This window comes from Crocodylus porosus, unplaced genomic scaffold (assembly GCF_001723895.1).
Source record: "Crocodylus porosus isolate Cpor-Errol unplaced genomic scaffold, CroPor_comp1, whole genome shotgun sequence".
In the NCBI taxonomy this organism is placed as follows: domain Eukaryota; kingdom Metazoa; phylum Chordata; order Crocodylia; family Crocodylidae; genus Crocodylus; species Crocodylus porosus.
Genome location: NW_017728886.1, coordinates 137,023,939 through 137,040,726, shown reverse-complemented (window position 1 = coordinate 137,040,726; position 16,788 = coordinate 137,023,939). Strand labels below are relative to the sequence as shown.

The 16,788-nt window shown below is 39.3% G+C and overlaps 1 protein-coding gene across 5 annotated transcripts in view; it reads left to right on the top strand.

Moving 5' to 3' along the window:
- CDH10 (cadherin 10) overlaps positions 1–6,378 on the top strand; it is a 210,516-nt gene extending 204,138 nt beyond the window's left edge. For 3 of the 5 annotated variants that reach the window (XM_019541968.1, XM_019541984.1, XM_019541960.1), the window contains one exon: positions 5,310–6,378. In XM_019541968.1, the coding sequence (XP_019397513.1) occupies positions 5,310–5,803 (494 nt within the window). In that variant the 3' untranslated portion in view covers positions 5,804–6,378. The remainder of the gene's footprint in view (positions 1–5,309) is intronic. The other 2 variants (XM_019541993.1, XM_019541976.1) reach the window with 1 other exon arrangement.
- Positions 6,379–16,788: the final 10,410 nt, after the last annotated feature.

The window sequence follows — 16,788 nt, the reverse complement described above, 5'->3', positions numbered from 1 at the left end:
CTTGGAGGTTTTCGAAAGAGGATTAGACAAGCACTTGGCTGGGGTTACTTGACCTCAGTGCTCTTTCCTGCCCAGAGCATGGGGTTAGATTCAATGATTTAATAAGTCCCTTCTGACCCTAGAAATCTATGAAATCTAGACTCCTGGATCATGCTTTCTGATTTTGGCCCACTGGGTGAAGGATTCATTTCCTGTGTAATTCTTCTGGCCACATTCAAAGTGATTCCAGGTATAGGTCCCACTCAGTCATTAGGGCTGTGCGAGGCTTTGGACCATGCTTCAGATCCTGAGAAGCTTCGGACACTTTGGTGTCTGAAGCAGCATGGCCGGATCAAAGCACTGGCTTCCTTAGACTTTCTGAAGCAGTTTGGAAAAGCTTCAGAGCCACCTCAGAGATCCGGCCATAGTATAATGGGGAATCAATCACAAGTTTTGCCTGTCAGCCACTTGAGGTACAGTTCCCCCCAAACCCCTGTGCCTATCACCTTGAAATTTGGCAGACTTCATGGCCTCAGCAAAGGTGACCACCCCTGCAGTTTTCACCCCTCCTGTGGTGTAACACATACATGTGGTATGAGTTTTTTGCTTTCAAGAATTTGGGGTGCAAGTCCCCCTGAACCACTGCACCAATCTTCTTGAAACTTGGAATGCTTCATGCTCTCACCCCTCCAAGTTTCATTTAAATCAGACAAAAAAAGTTATAGATATTTCATTGATTCCACATTACACCCTATCGCTGGATCCCTCAGGCAGTTCTGAAGCTTTGGAGCCACTCTGGCCGGATTGAAGTGGGAACCCGGTCCGGAGCTCCAGATTGGATCGCTGGCATCCAAAGTGGCTGGATCCGAAGCTGGATTGAATAGCTGCCTACTCGCATAGGCCTAATAGTTGTCTACTCAGTGCCACAGTCCTTCCTTACACGGCCATCAGCGTTATGCCCCTAAAATAGGAGGGTTCTTCACACAGTCTCTAGAGTGGAAGAGTTGCTCGATCCCAATCTGCTGTAGTCCCTTGAAAAGGCATTTGTCTTTCCTTTGGCACTCTCCACACTGGAAGGGCTTCCAGGTCCTCATGAAGTGGATGGCTGAAATTTCAGTGGAGGAGGATGATAAGCCCTCGTATCAGTTTATGGAATTTTGTAACAGCTTTACCTAGCAAAATCACCCTCCCCATTATTGACTAGGATTGCATTTCAGGCACTAGTTTTTACATAAGGCTGAAAGACAGTATCATTTCCCTTCCAATGGTATACAACGTTTCTGCATGCCATTTATATACCATCTCTCTTAATCAGAGAAGCACCTTTCAAGATGATAAGATGGGAAATTAGGAACTAAAGAGATTGGATTTGATGAGGAAGAAGTCTTATTTCTTTACTAGTTTACAGTTCTGAATATTCAGCTACCACACCTTGTTAGCCTGGTATGATTTTAGAATTTATTACCTAAATTGTACCGTTGACACTGAATCTTTATCAGTAACTGTGATTGCTGTCATTGAGAGAGTGCTCCTGGTTACAGGGATCTGGTTTTCCTAGGGAAGTGCATAGTCTAGTGAAGCATCTTCCTTTTGAAGACACAAAATTTTGAAATGGTGAGAATTTTCACCCTCTCAATAGCCATCCTATCCTCTTTGAGAATGTATGTAATGCTAAACCATGAGGCAGAAGTACTAACCTTATCCTAACGAGAAAGGCATCTGCTCTGCCTTTCACATGCCACTGCCCAGAGCTGTCAAGGAAGAACTTGAGTTTCTAAAGAAGAAATACCTTTCATTGGCAGCCTCTTTAGCTCATCCTTTTTTGGGACAACATTTTGATGGAGTGGTTAAGGCAGGCAGCTTGCACTCCGAAGTTCCACTTTCCTTTTTATTTCTTCCTTTGAGAGGCCACAACCAAAGTAGCTTGGATTACTCAGACCCTCGAACCTTCACTGGGATTGTCACAGTATGGGTAACCCACCTGTAACAGGGCACCATCACAGAGTAGTTGCAAGCTCCTGGAGGCCCACAAAATCTCCCTTTTCCTTGTTCACCCTGGAAACAATCTTCCCTTTACTCACCCACCATGTGTTGATGTTTATTTTGGTTCTCAAGGGGAGACTTCCCCAGGGCTTCTCAGTCTGGTCTTATTACAGGGAATACCTAGACATGTGGATCTCTTGCCTTAAGGGCTAATTGCATAGCTCCATACCTCCCCTACACCCCATGCCTCCCAGATTTCAAATCTCCGGTCAGGTGGGACCCTTGTCTTGGTATCTCCAGGCCACTCCTGGCCTTTCTTTTCCTCTTTTGTTGGGGTTTTAGTCTTCCCTGCTTCCACCCCTCTACTCTGACTGGGCCCCAGCCCAGGTCTTTGCCTTGAGCCTGCACCAGCAGGGCTCAAAACAAGCACACATGCCTGGAGATACTAATGAGAGCTCCAAAAACCACCTCTTAGAGTCTCAGCTCAAACCACCAATATAAATTGCAATGTAAACACTAAGTCCCTGAGCTATAACATAAGAAGAAAAATAAAGGCTCCAGGCCCACTTACCAAGCATCTCTTTCTCTCCCCAGTTTGCTCTGTCTTGTTCCCCAGGCTGCAGAGCTGTTTTCTCCAGCCTCCTTGGGCATTCAGTATCCCCGCACTCCACAACTCTCAGCTCTGGCCCCCTCACTCCGGTGGCTCAACCCCAGGGCTTATACAGCTCTGGCCTGAGTCCTCTCCCAGTAATGTGATGCCCTGGCCAGCTGTTCTGCCAACTGGTTGTGCTCTAAAAATGCTGCCCTTAAAAGGGCTGCACCACTTTCTAGTAAAAGGGCCAGGGTTCCCTGTTACACCAACTCATACGAAACACCATGGCTTACCTTTACCATTATGAGTGGCTAGTGAAGGGCAGCTCTGCCTAGCACATAGCAGAAACTGTCCAAAACATTTTCCATCAGATCCACATGCAGGCCCTCATAGTGAACACCCAAAAAGTCAAACCTAGTTGTAGTTTGGAGTTTAAATGGATATTTTAGAATTTTTCAGCAGTCTTTAACTAGTTTCAGACTTTACTGGAGCGTATTGCATAGAATGAAGATAATCCTATCACAATTAGACCATGTCTTATTCAGCCTAGGAAAAAATGCCTCCTGCACACTAGAAAATACCTTAGAAGCATGCAATCATGGTTATGAGCCATGCATAAGCCTAGAAGAAATCCCCTGGCTCTGGAGGTAGTTGTTACCATGCTGATCAGATCCTCTCTCACTTGGTAAAAAGATCCAACAAGTTTCTGCAAAGAGGTTCTGTTTTTTCCCTCAATTTTCCCAACAATCATTCTGGTAATGTATCGTCTATATGGAGATTACATCTGAATGCAAGGTCACTTTTTTTCTTCCAAGGAAACAAAGTTACTTATCAACATGGAGGGCAGTTCACAGTGCTTCTCTGACATCCCTAAAGCATACTGCCCAGTATCACTATCCATTCTTGTAACACCATAACAACCTTACATATTGTCAAATTGGCATAAGCTTCTCTTCTTTCCTCCTCCATACATGAAGGCAGTCTTCCTCTAGAGCTGGTACATCTGTCACTAGAAACATTTCCCAGCCATACACCTTCCAGGACTCCAGCAAACACAAGTGGAGAGTCTCAGCAAGTATCTCTTTTTATATCACCAAAGAACTTAACCTTCAGTTTATTTCCTCTGACTGAAACTATCCATTTACCTCTTGGTTCACTGAAGCCCCCTGTACACATTATGGGTATTGTACTGGTTAATTGTGCAATTACCTGAAGTCAGCTACATGCTGTGGCTGGGGGGCTCCCAGCTCCCTGAACCATATCCAGCATAAAACCCCTGAGTCCTAGAGATTATGGCAGCCCCAATTCCCAGGACCAAGGGGTTTCAGGCACCCAGATACCTAGGAGCATCTGGGGTACTGGAAACTCCTGGGGCCAGAAGATCACCGTAGGGATGATTCCCTCACTCTGGGGGTGTGGAAAAAAACCCCAGAACTAGAAGATTGCTGTAATCTTCTAGTTGAGCCCCTCAACTAGGGTGCATATGGCTCCCAGTCATGGGAGCTTGCCTCTTACTGGTGCATGTAGAGCCTGGCATTGGACTCCCTCTGTACTGGCAATAAGACACGATGGGTTCTTAATGTATGGCATCGCAAGAAGCACTCTTGTGTGAATTGTGCATTAGATCCCATCATACCTTTACTTGTATATGTAGAAGGGGCCTAAGAGTCTAGGGGAAGAATCAAGCTATAATCACGCATGATTCTCTCTTCATCCCATAGTCAGGCAGACCTTTACCTTCCCACTGACTTTTAATTCCACAAACGTGCTGCACAGGAGAGAGAGAGGACTGCATGACTAGTTCTTCTCAGCCCAGCTGACATGAGACAGATCAGTTTCCCAGGCCTCCGCATTGTAGCAGTGAGGTACATTTTTTTTACAAAACTTGATTGCTGCATCTTTACTCCTACCAGAATAGTGGGGAAGATACTTCATCCAGGTTTACACAATCTGCACCTTACAGTCTGGATGCTGGATGTTTCTTCAACAAAAAAATTCAGCTGTTCATCTTCCATCAGACATTCATACATAGTGGGAAAGACTCTACCAGTTTAATTTACCTTCTTTTTGTGATAATGCTATGCAAGTACTCTCTTTCCCCAGAAGATCCCTTTATTCTAACTGGAAAACATTAAAAGAAGTATAAGGGGAAAAATGTTTTTCACTGTTAGTTCTCTCACCTTTACAAAAAGTAGGTTTATTTAGTAGGAGGTTTTTTGTTGAGGGAAATTAACTAACTTTGTGACTTATATGACTTATATGACAAAAGAAGAATAAACAGTTGACAGACTAGCTGCTACATACTAACAGCACACACAGACATGAGCTCTTTCCTCCATGCACGAAGGCAGTTTGCCCCTGGAAACTGGTACATCTGTCACCAGACATATACCAGACAGCATTATACTTCAAAGTCATGTGGGAGAAGGGAGGTAACATCCTTTACCTTCAAAGTAGACATGACCACTGTCAAATCATACAAATTCCCTAGCCAAAGTTACACAAGGTATTTTAAAAAGGCCTTTTACTGAAAGTACATAATTTACTATGTAGAGACACCAGTTGTTCCATACTACAGTAAGTACTGTAAGTGTGCAAAATAGTGTTTTGTCAATCATTAAAGGAGGATTTTATATGTATCCATGACTCAAAAATCAGGACTGAGACATTACAGTCAATCTGTTGTGTTTGTTAAACTTGCCACTGAGAATTTGTTAAACGGAGGTCTTTGGTTTATCTGTTCTATTTTTTTAAGTTATAGTGGTGCTGTTTGCTGCTCTGAAGAGGCAGCGAAAGAAAGAGCCTCTGATCCTGTCTAAAGAAGACATCAGAGACAACATTGTGAGTTATAATGATGAAGGCGGTGGAGAGGAAGACACCCAAGCCTTTGATATTGGCACACTGAGGAATCCTGCAGCTATTGAAGATAAGAAGCTTCGACGGGATATTATCCCTGAAACATTATTTATACCACGGAGGACTCCTTCAGCCCCAGATAATACAGATGTCCGAGATTTCATTAACCAAAGGCTAAAAGAGCATGATATTGATCCCTCTGCACCACCGTATGACTCACTTGCAACATACGCCTATGAAGGAAATGATTCAATAGCTGAATCCTTGAGTTCATTAGAATCTGGTACTACTGAAGGAGACCAAAACTATGATTACCTCAGAGAATGGGGCCCCCGGTTTAATAAGCTAGCTGAAATGTATGGTGGAGGAGAAAGTGACAAAGACGCTTCTTAACCTACGATACAATATGGTTTTGGTTCATTTAAGAGGAAGTAACCTTACAGACACCTTCTCCACTCAACAATATTTAACGATCAGGAAGATTTTCCTGCCACTCAGCACAATGGTTTTCTTTTTAATATTGATTTCAATTGTTCATTAATGTCATTTATTCTTTCTAGTAGGATGTCACATGGAATATATACAGCATTTTATTTAATCACATTCCAAGAGCCAAAGCTATGGAAATTCAGTGTTGTCCATTTTAGTAAGTAAAAGATACCGTACTTTCAGAATTTTGAACAGGGTGATACTCCCCTTAAGCAACCTCATGTACAAGCCGCTTCTGTTAGGTACATGTCTTACCCTTGCAAGTGCAGCTTTTAAGAAGGCAAAGAAGAAAAAATAATATATCCTGGTTCTGTACATTAAAATTCAAACAAAATGTACATGTGGTGTTAATAAGTGTGATATGCAGCTGGTTTAAAAAAAAAGTTTGTGCAACTTCATTTCATCAAATTCTATCTGCCAATGTTTTATATTTATATTTTTGTATTTATTTTTAAGAAATAAACCAGTTTTTACAACTACATTGTTTCCTGCCTGGATGTTCTGGGAAATGAAACAATGGATCGCCAGTGGAAGGAGTTCCAAACTCAAGCTTGTAGAGAGTTTGGGACAGTATTGCTTTTTTCTATCCCTTTCATATAATATTAACAAAGGTCCATCAACATTTTAAGGTACTTGTGTTTACAGAGAAAAGGAGATACCAGATTACGGGATTTATGTATTTGTTTGATCTTAAGTGAATGTCTTATTAACCAGAAATAAGAAGGGAAGCCATACCTATTGGCAAAATTTGCTCGTTAGTTTTGTCCAGGAAATAGTGGCCAATGTTACATCTGACATGCATAACTTAGTTCTAAATTACATGAACGGAACAGTCCTACCAAACTTCAGAATAGAATCTGAGAGATATTAGGCCCCAATTCTTCCTCAGGATATATTAATATAAATCCCTGTGTTCATGCAGCATCCCATTAAATTCAGTGGAACCAAAATGGCCAATATGTAAAGATTTGTTTTAAAAACTCCTTTCTTCTTTAATAAAGCAATTTACTTAATTGATGGCAAAGCTATATAGCTCATTAGACTGTAACTCATTGCAAATAGGATATTGATCTTAAAAGGAGACATATTGACAAAACTGAAAATGTCCTCTGTCTACAGAGCAGGGGCATTATCACCAACATTACAAGCATGCTTCAGCTGAGTTCTTTGTACTTTTTAGAGGGTACATGTATCCTCAGAAGCTATCATATTATAATGACAAACACTTAAGTGATTAGAGAATAGAATAGGGGCACACGGATTATGGTGCCCTTACTGGCTCAGGTAAACAAATTCCATATAATCTAATGAAAAAATGCAATCTGAGGTTCCTAAAATATTTTTTAAGGGAAAACATTTTATAAATTTTAACAAATGAAGATAGTCTTGTAATGGCAAGAAAGACACCATAAATTTAATTTCAAATTGCTACAAACACAAAAGTATCTAAAAGGCTAAATTCCATCTACAGCAAAAAGTAGTCAAAAGTCTGAATTTCATCTACAGCAAAATTGATACCAACAAGTCTGTAGTTAATGACATGAGTGCAATACATACACACTAGTCCATACAGGAAATGAAGATGTGTAAATGAAGCATGTAGAACTCTAAAACTCCAGATTCTTGCTGTCTCCAAGAAAAGTCAGACTTATGGTTGTGTAAATCCATCTATCACTTATACATGCAGCTCATGAGAGGGAAGCCCAGCATTTTTTTAGTAAACAATAAATCCCAAATCCCTCTTCAAACTCATCAGACATGAATTAACAAAAATCTAAAATATTTTGTCATGATTTGTTTCCTCTGTCAATGCATACAAATTGAAAACATGTCCCTTAATGAAAACCATAGCACAGTTGTTGAATACCAAATATATGGAGTAGAGAATTAAATAGTAATATTTGATAATAGCCATGCAACTATGCACACATGAACAGATAAAAGAAAAGATTTAATATACTGCTATTGCTTGACAGGAAGCATATTAGTCTTAACTCTATTGTGGAGGCTACAGAACATAGCTATTAAAAATATCTGCTTTCCAATATTACTTAAATCTTATGAATTTTTTTAAAGAAAGTATAAGTATTCCCATCATTTGATTGATGATTCATAATAAATGTGACCTATTACTTTCATATGAAGACACCCTTGTTCAACTATGATATTATCAAGTGAAGATCATATCCTTTTTTTTTCCTTGATACTTCAGGTAAAATTAAAAACATGCATATTACAATCTCAACATTATAATCTTATTGAATGGGAGTTATGCAAGTAAAATCAACTCCCAGCATAGTGAAAATAGACATCGGATCACTCAATAAGCCCGGCTTATAATATAGCCAAAATACATGCAGAAGAAAGTAAGAAACTAGTAATTGCCCTAGCCATGTTTAATCAAACACAATCACATTTGACAAAATTCATGTAGCTGTGCATAGAAAACCAAACACACCAATGCTCATCTCTATTCCAACAATGATGCTAGTCTTTTTTCACAGACACCTTTCCATTTTCTCTTGTGCTATCATGCAACATTCCAGTAGAATCTGTAAATCAGCCAAAGTATCCTCTTTCAAATCTCTTTTTAAAGCTATTATCTACTATGACAATTGCATAATCTTTAACAGTGGTTATACAGCTGCTGTGCTGTGAGCTCTGTTTCTTGTGATAATCATGAACTTTTCTTCATGTTTTTATTAATTTTTTATACTAAACAAATGTGTATATATCAACTATATATATAAACTATGAACTACTTGAATATCTGTTATAGCAAGTAATCAATGGGAAAAGAAAAAAAGGGAAGGAAGAGAGAGGGATAGAAGAAGAAAAGTGTGCAAGAACTGATTTTTTAATTACCAAAACAATCTAAAAATTCTTTCCAAATTACAGTAAACTTTTTATAGCAGTTAAGCCTGATAAACGTTTCTCTTCATAAATGCCAGCTATGCCAACTCATCTTTCCAATTTTTTTCCTTTGGAGACATGTTACTCTTCTAATGCAGCAATATAACCCTGTGTACATGTGTCTACATTTGCACTTTAATGTACATTGGCCTATTTAAATGCACATCGAAGTGCCACTTTAAAAATGTGCTCAGTAGTTAATATGCAATAAAATAGCCTAATGCTCATTAGGTGTCACTTAAAAACCATGGGCATCTATACATGTGCTCCAGGGTGGGGGGATCACTTTAATCAAAACATCTCTGAGAGCCTCTCCAATTAAACCACCTACAGTGTCACATGTATTCAGTATCCCATGCTTTAAAAATGGGGGGAGGGGGCACTTTAACTAAAGCTCGTTCAATAAGCCTTAGCTAAGGCACCTCCACCACCATTTTGAAATGCAGGGACACTGAATATATGTGATGCGGAGGTTTCTGGAGCGTGCTAATTAGCACACTCCAGCAGAGTTGCAGCAGACTCAATCAAGTCTGCTCTGAGGTGTGCTAATTAGTATGTGTGGGAGCAGAGCTCTGTCATATGTACAGGTGCCCCATGCTCTTTAGTTAATGCACATTAAGACAGGCTAATGTGCATGTTCCTAGTACCTCACAATGGAAGTACTAGATTTAATGTGCATTAGCTAAAGCACATTAATGCATGTGTAGTCTTGCTCTGTGTCACTAATAAGGCCCACTCTAAGGGTGCCTATACATGAGTGCAGAGGCTGCTCCAATGCCCTTGAATTCCAATTGCCATGCAATTTCCACTTTCTAACAGCCTCCTGTGTATCCCCACACTTAAACATGGTGGCAGAGGCACTTGAATCAAAGCTTATTGACTGAGCTTTAGTTCAAGCACCCCCACCACCATTTTTAGGTGTGGAAATGCTGATACATGAGATGCAACAATGCTTTAATTGGAACAGCTCTCTGAGTTGTTCTAATTAAAATATACCCCTCCCCCCCACACACACTGAAGCACATGTAAAAGTGCCTTAAGAGTGCCATCTTGGAAGCATACAGTTGGAATTCCTTAGTAATGTACTCAAGGATGCACACATTTGCCAAAGGTATCACTGCTGTGTTTGAAAACCATGTTTATTCTAGTTACACTTTCTTTCCAAAAACAATTGATAACCACGCATGACCAAAATGTGACCAAGCATTGTCTGCAAAGCAACCCATCGCCAACATTTATCTCTTGGCAGTATAGTTAATGTTTTTTAAGCTGAGAGGGAGCCCGGTACAGACAAAAATGATCTTTTGTTGTGTAAGATAAAGTCCAAGACTTATCGTTGATGTTTGGATATTGTGAATTGCTGATTTCCAGTGGTCATCTGGATACTTTGGTCTTTCATTTGATTTCTGTCTTTAATGGTTTCTATCAGTCCTGCTATGTGATAATATATATTCATAGAATGATGGCAGAGGAGGGGGAAGAGAAGCAGATCGCAAGGCAAAAAATAATGTATTTGTGGTATTTGTTGTATCTAAAGCCTTAGATACACATGATTGTCTAATATTTGATGCAACCACATATATTGCCATTCAATTGATTGGAAGGTCAAATTCATCACATAAATAAAAAGAAGTTAATACCGTTTTCTACTAGGAGCTGTTCTACACGCATAATAACCTTATCCATCTGCTTTCTGCACATCCATTTTTGGGACCTACATTTCACGAAGAAATTGCCCCAAAACAGGCCTTCTGATATAACAACAGATGAAACTTTAGTACATTTGTCCAATTCTTCCAAGCTTGTTAGGCTGCAAAAAATATAGGAGTTAGAAAGTTATATAGATAATAAACTGAGCTGATGCTGGTTAAAAAAGGAAGGGGAAAAATTTAGTGCCTGTTTGGCATCTACCTATACAGGACAGCTATCAGTTACACTAGGAATCCAGTATGCAGTCTGATTTACTAAGATGCCAGTGTGAGATTTCCCAAGGTTTGGAAGATGAGCACCACACATTTCAACTAGTAGTTGCATCTTTTTTGATGAAAGTTGAGTACTTATGTCCTCTCTCCACAGAAATCTATAGAGCATGTGGTTGCTTTTAATAAAATAGGATTAGGAAATTACAGTTGGTAGGTTATGTAATAGGTAAATTAGAGAAGTCAAGGCATTCATTTTCAAAATATGAACATGCCCCCCACAAGGATATTACCAAACTGCTCCATTTATTAATTTCCTGTAGTATAACACTAAGAATCTTCTGAACGTTTTGGTAGAAAATAACATTAACATTCTTGGCTTTTTTAAAACTCAAATAAATTATATGTGCTGCTTGCCACTGAAATTTCCATTTGCTAAACATACCCTTTGTGGCATACTTATTTAGTCCAAGGAACTCAGACTTAGTCCAATTAATTTTATAACCAGAGAGATTGCTAAAATTATTAATTAATTGTAAGAGGGCAGGAAGTGTTCTCTCAGGCGGTGACAGAACTATTAATACATCATCTGCATACAACAGGATTCTGTGTTCACTATCTCCTACCTTAATTCCTTTTATATCACACTTATTCCTTCTAGTTGTAGCCCGTGGTTCTAATGCTAAACCAAACAGATGGGGGGGATAATGGACAACCTTGTCAAGTTCCTCTTTACAAGAGAAATAGATTGCATAATAACATATTATTGGTCACAACTCTTGAAGTGGGATTTGTATAAAGCAATTGTATCAACTTCATGAATTCTTTACCAAATCCCATCTGTTCAATATACAAAGTTACTTTCAAGAAACACAAACAAATCTTTCTCTAAATCAAATACTAAAAGAGGCATAAGGACTTTAGAATTGTGTGCTGCTGCTACGTACAAATACATGACATACATAATGTGCCGTTTTTGATAAATCCTACTTTATTTTTGTGAATAAACTTAGGGATGACCTGTTCTAATCTGTGTGATACAGTTTTGGTTAGGGTTCATTAAAGAAATTGTGTTATTTAGAACAATTCACAGAATCCTTGCCTGGTTTAGGAATTACAGAAATAAGAGCTTCACCTAAAGTGATTGTTAGTGACCTTGATTTTTACTTTATTATATATATTTAGTAATTGAGATAACAAAATACCTTTACATTTTTTATAAACTTCATAGGAAATTCATCACTGCTTGGAGATTTATTACTGCTCATGTCTTTAAACCAAAAGTTATTTCATCTATAAATAAACAAACTGGTAAAGTTTACTTCTCCATCTTTGAAATTTATTGCATGGGTATAATGTTCAGGAGTTTGTTTCTTCACTATAACATTCAGATTCTTGGACCACATCCAAATGAGAAGGGGCATGTATTTGCAGCAGCACATATTTGTGCCACTACTTTGTACCACAGCACACACCCCTACATTTGCCCTTTATTGCAGTCTGTGTCCAGCTCCTCCCAGGTCCATATGTTGCAGTGGGGGCTGACTGCAGCACAGGGTGCCACAGTGCGGGGCTAAGTCATCATACCCATGCTAAGGCAGCCTTCCCCCCAGTCAGCCAGGGAGTTGCATGTGAAGACAGGGGAGCAGACAGCCTTGGGCTGCCTCCTCCTTTGTCTCTGCATTTGTCCCAGAGCACACTATTTTCACATTCATGGTCCACTGTTTTTTCTTGGATTTTTCTTTTTTGCTACTAGAAAATCCCAGTAGCAAATTTTACTCCCATGTTGCAAATAATCAGTGCCACACACAGTTTAACTTGCAATGCATGCAGTTTCTGGTGCCACAAACCACACATGCCTGCCTGCCTGGACACATCCTTGGTGTACAAATTAGAATACAACTGACTGAACTGTTGGTTGATTTGTTCCTCTGTTGTATGCATGTTCCCCAGAGAGTCTCTTATACTTGATATTTTATTATGGTTGGATTTATTTTTTAGTCTATGTACTAGTAACCTTTCTGCACATTCCCCCAGTAATCATGCTCTCCTACATATAGAAGTGGGGTACTTTAAAAGCAAGTAGTGTGGCTGGACTTTTTGCCTAGGATTGTGGTTTGTGAACTCATTTGACCTTTTCTTTTATTCTGGTAAGGTGTTAAAGGAATAGACAACATTCCTCTGAATATCTCTAAGGTATGGAAATAATTAAACACTTCATTTTAAATATTTATAAATCAATAAGCTTTACGAAGGCAAATTAGTAAAGGTTACATGACAAAAAAATATCAGCAAAAGAATATCAGAAAAGAGATATTTCTCCTTTATAACAATGATCCTGGCTTAAGAAGATCATAACTTATAACGGGCTTAACAGAATGACTGTTTCCACCTTCAGTATCTCTTCTATCTCTATTCAGTTCATAAATATTATGGACAATCACTGAAGAAGAAATGGCTGTAGGAATGTGCATTGGTCAGTGTCATTTTGCTCAGTGGAAATAAAGTATGACTGCCATTCTAGTATAACTGAAATTGTAGGCAAAGCACCTTGATCAAGATCTTTAGGAATGGGACATGGAATGGTAGGCAGATGCATACAAATGATAACATACAAAATTTTGCACTTCTTTAGAATTAAATAATTTTTCATCTAAGATCTTTCTACCTCATTTTTAAAATAATTTATTTCATTTTAAAATAAAATGTATTGTTGTTAAAACCTAAACATTTTGAAATAGAAAAAAACCCGGATTTTAAGAAAATTCCACCATGTTATTTTAAGCTGGGCCATCGGCTATCAATATAAAACAACACGCACAACCCCCAACCCAAACCATGGCAAAGAGACCCCTCCCCCCCAGTGAAACAAAACAAAAAGTCATTTTGACTAACAGTCTATGTTTTCTTCGAGCATTTTTGTTTAAAAAGTCACCAATATTTTGGATACAAATGGAATGGCTTAATGAAAAAAATACTTTCTACAAAAAGAAGAAGAAAATTCAAATTCTGTTTCATGTGGAGCTGTTTATATGTGCAAAAATGTTCCCCAAGCTCTTGTTATATCCTTGCTGCCTTGAGAAAAGTCTCCCATCCTATACAAATTGAAACTATTTAATATTCTTGTCTCATCAGCTGTGCTTGGCATCCTAACATTTATATCTACAAAACATCCTCCAAGATCCACCCCAGTCTGCATGAACATACAGCAGTGTCACCTACAGCTGTAGAACAATAGGATGTTGAGCAAAGCCAAGAACTGAAACAAAGATGAATAAATATCTTTACAACTAGTTTTAGAAGTTATGATTATTTAAAAAAAAATATTACTTCAGAAAAACTGACACTTTTGAAAACATTGGTGAACAGAAATACTTTTATGTGCAGTGCACGCATCTCTCATGCATCTCACACTGTGAACTTCACCATGCCAAAGAGTTCTTGAAAAAGCAAATAGTCTGTGTTCTTGGTCACTTTCCAGACTGCTATGGCAACCTGCTTGTTCACAGGAACATTAGCTTTCACAAAAGTTTAAGGCTGCTGCCAGCTTCACACACAGATTATCACAAGTGGGCTTCGTCATCTGCAGGTGTTTCAGTTATTTACTCTAAATCACAACAGCTACAATTTTCTTGCCATAGGAGGTAAAGCTTGGGATGCCCCAGTCTGACCAGTTTACATTTTGTCTCACATTTGTTTCATCATTATCCTCTAGCTCTTTCTTTCACATGCTACTTTGTCATTTCTGCGCTGGGGCCTTAAAGGGTAACAAGCACACAATTAGCTAAGATAGAAGATACAGTGATCTGAAGGACATGACACTCTTCATGATTATGAAAATGTAACTGTGATCCTGAAACAAAGAGTTTGGGATCTTTTCAAATAAATCCTCCAATCCAGGAGAACTCAGCCCCAGGCCCATAGGCCAAATTTGGCCCATGTAGCCATGGCATCCAGCCTGAAGGTCTTTCCATGTGATGGAAAATTTGGTGGTGAGAGAGTGGTGGCAATTTATTTAACTGCCCTATTTCCACTCCTTTCCCCCCCAGCCAAATGACTAAACCCCACATGGCTAGATTGGGCCCAGGGTACCCCCCCCCACACACACACATGGCAGTATTGAGCCAGGATGTGCACCCCTTTCCCCCTCCCCTGCCCCACATGGCCAGGGCGGGCTCAGGTCATCAGCCAAATCCAGGCTGCAGACAGAGCAGGCATTGTCCATTGAGCCCATGGGGCAAAAAGGTTGGGCACACAAGTTAGGGGAGCAGTGCTTTTCAAAATTCTTGGTACTGGCATCTTCTGCTAAAAATTATGGAATAGCTTCCTAGAATGTACATGCAAAAGCAGTATCAGGTAGAAAACTAAGCATAAATACAAAACACAGTTGTAATGACAGAATACCTTCTCTGTAGACTCAAATCAAGCAAAGTTACCTCTAATAACTGTAGCTGACCATGCCTCCAGTAACTTATAACCAGAGTTGTAAATGAAGGCCAAGTGCAGACATTACATTTTTACCCGTATAAGTGATTGGATACTAGTATATACCCATAACAGAACAGAAGTCTGGCACAAAAAAACAGTCTATATGCATAACAGAACAGAAGTTCAGCACACTGGTTTAAAAATGGCATAATCCAGTAAAAAAATTGTCCCCCTTCCCCACATAACAAAGAGCAAAGATGTGTTCTGTTCATTAGCAATCTGAACTATGCCACTTACAGAACACAGAGTAACTTAGATCAGTTCTGCCTTGGGCTTTTTGAATATCTATACCTAGCCATAATGTTATCTACCAAACAGGTGAATAAGCTGTAAATCAATTAACTGATACTTCCAAGGTACTGCTAGCTCAAAAACCTAATAAGAATTTAAATATCACTTTTTAAAAACTATCTGACTGCTAATGAAAGTACCTAAGAAGAGGGTGACAGTTTCACACTAAGGAATTATAAAAAGTCTGCTACCAGCAACACATTAACAGAAGTTATTTTACCTTTGTGTACAGAACACTGGATACTGCTACCTGATGTAGGGAAGCCTATTTACATACATTTGTGCTCCCCTCCACACCATGTAAACTTGACTCCTTTGGCTTTCTTTTCTGGGTTCCTTCATGGTATCTTTACTGACTCACTGAAACAGCAATAAAACAAAGAGCAAACGTTTGCTTCAGAATTTCCCTCAGAAGTTTGGAAGGTCAAGTTGAAAATTAAATCACTGTGGTTAAATGCAGAAGGCCTGGGTTTTAAAGCAATCTGGATTTGACTGCTTTATTTTTTAGTTATACATTTAGACCTGACATGAGAAAAGTATTCTTAGCAATACATTTAAAAAATTATAAAATTTTAGCTTTCAGTAATAAGCTCTATACATTGATATTTATGGAACCAACGTGTTTCATTCATCTTAGAAATAGGAAATTTGGAAATGTCACAGTAACCTTTTAAGATGACAGTTCCAGCAGAGAAACTCTTGACAGAAACTATGCACAATTATGCCAAAGATACATAGGAAGCTTTCCTGCATCATCTTCCCACAGAATTGACCTGAGCAGCCTCACCATAAATGAGCCTGAAAAATGGGAGAGGGGCCTCATAGAGGTTGTTTTCTGAACCTCAGTTACAGTATCTGAAGAAGGGTTCTTATAAAAGTAATCAAGATTCAGCAATACCTTTCTCTGTGGAGCTGCACAACAAATGTAAAGGAAGAAAAATAGAACAAGCCACCACCTTCTTGTCCATCTGTACATGGGCTGAGTGTCACAGGAGCACTGAGGCGTCCTGTGCCTTAGATAAGTAAATAGCTGCCAATCAACAGGGCAGTGCAACTGCGGGTTGCTATGGCAACCAGCCGGTCAGGTGACTGGAAGGCAGCAGGGCTGGGCCCTTTATAACAGCTCAGGCCTGGGCCTAGGAGCAGGAGCAGAGCAGAGCAGCCTGAATTGGTGGTTGTAGCCTTACCTTGCTGACTGGCTGCAATGATGCTAGGGATGAGAACACCCTGAAGAGAGGTAGGGTTGGAAGCTCTAGAGGGGCCTGGAGTTTACTTTAT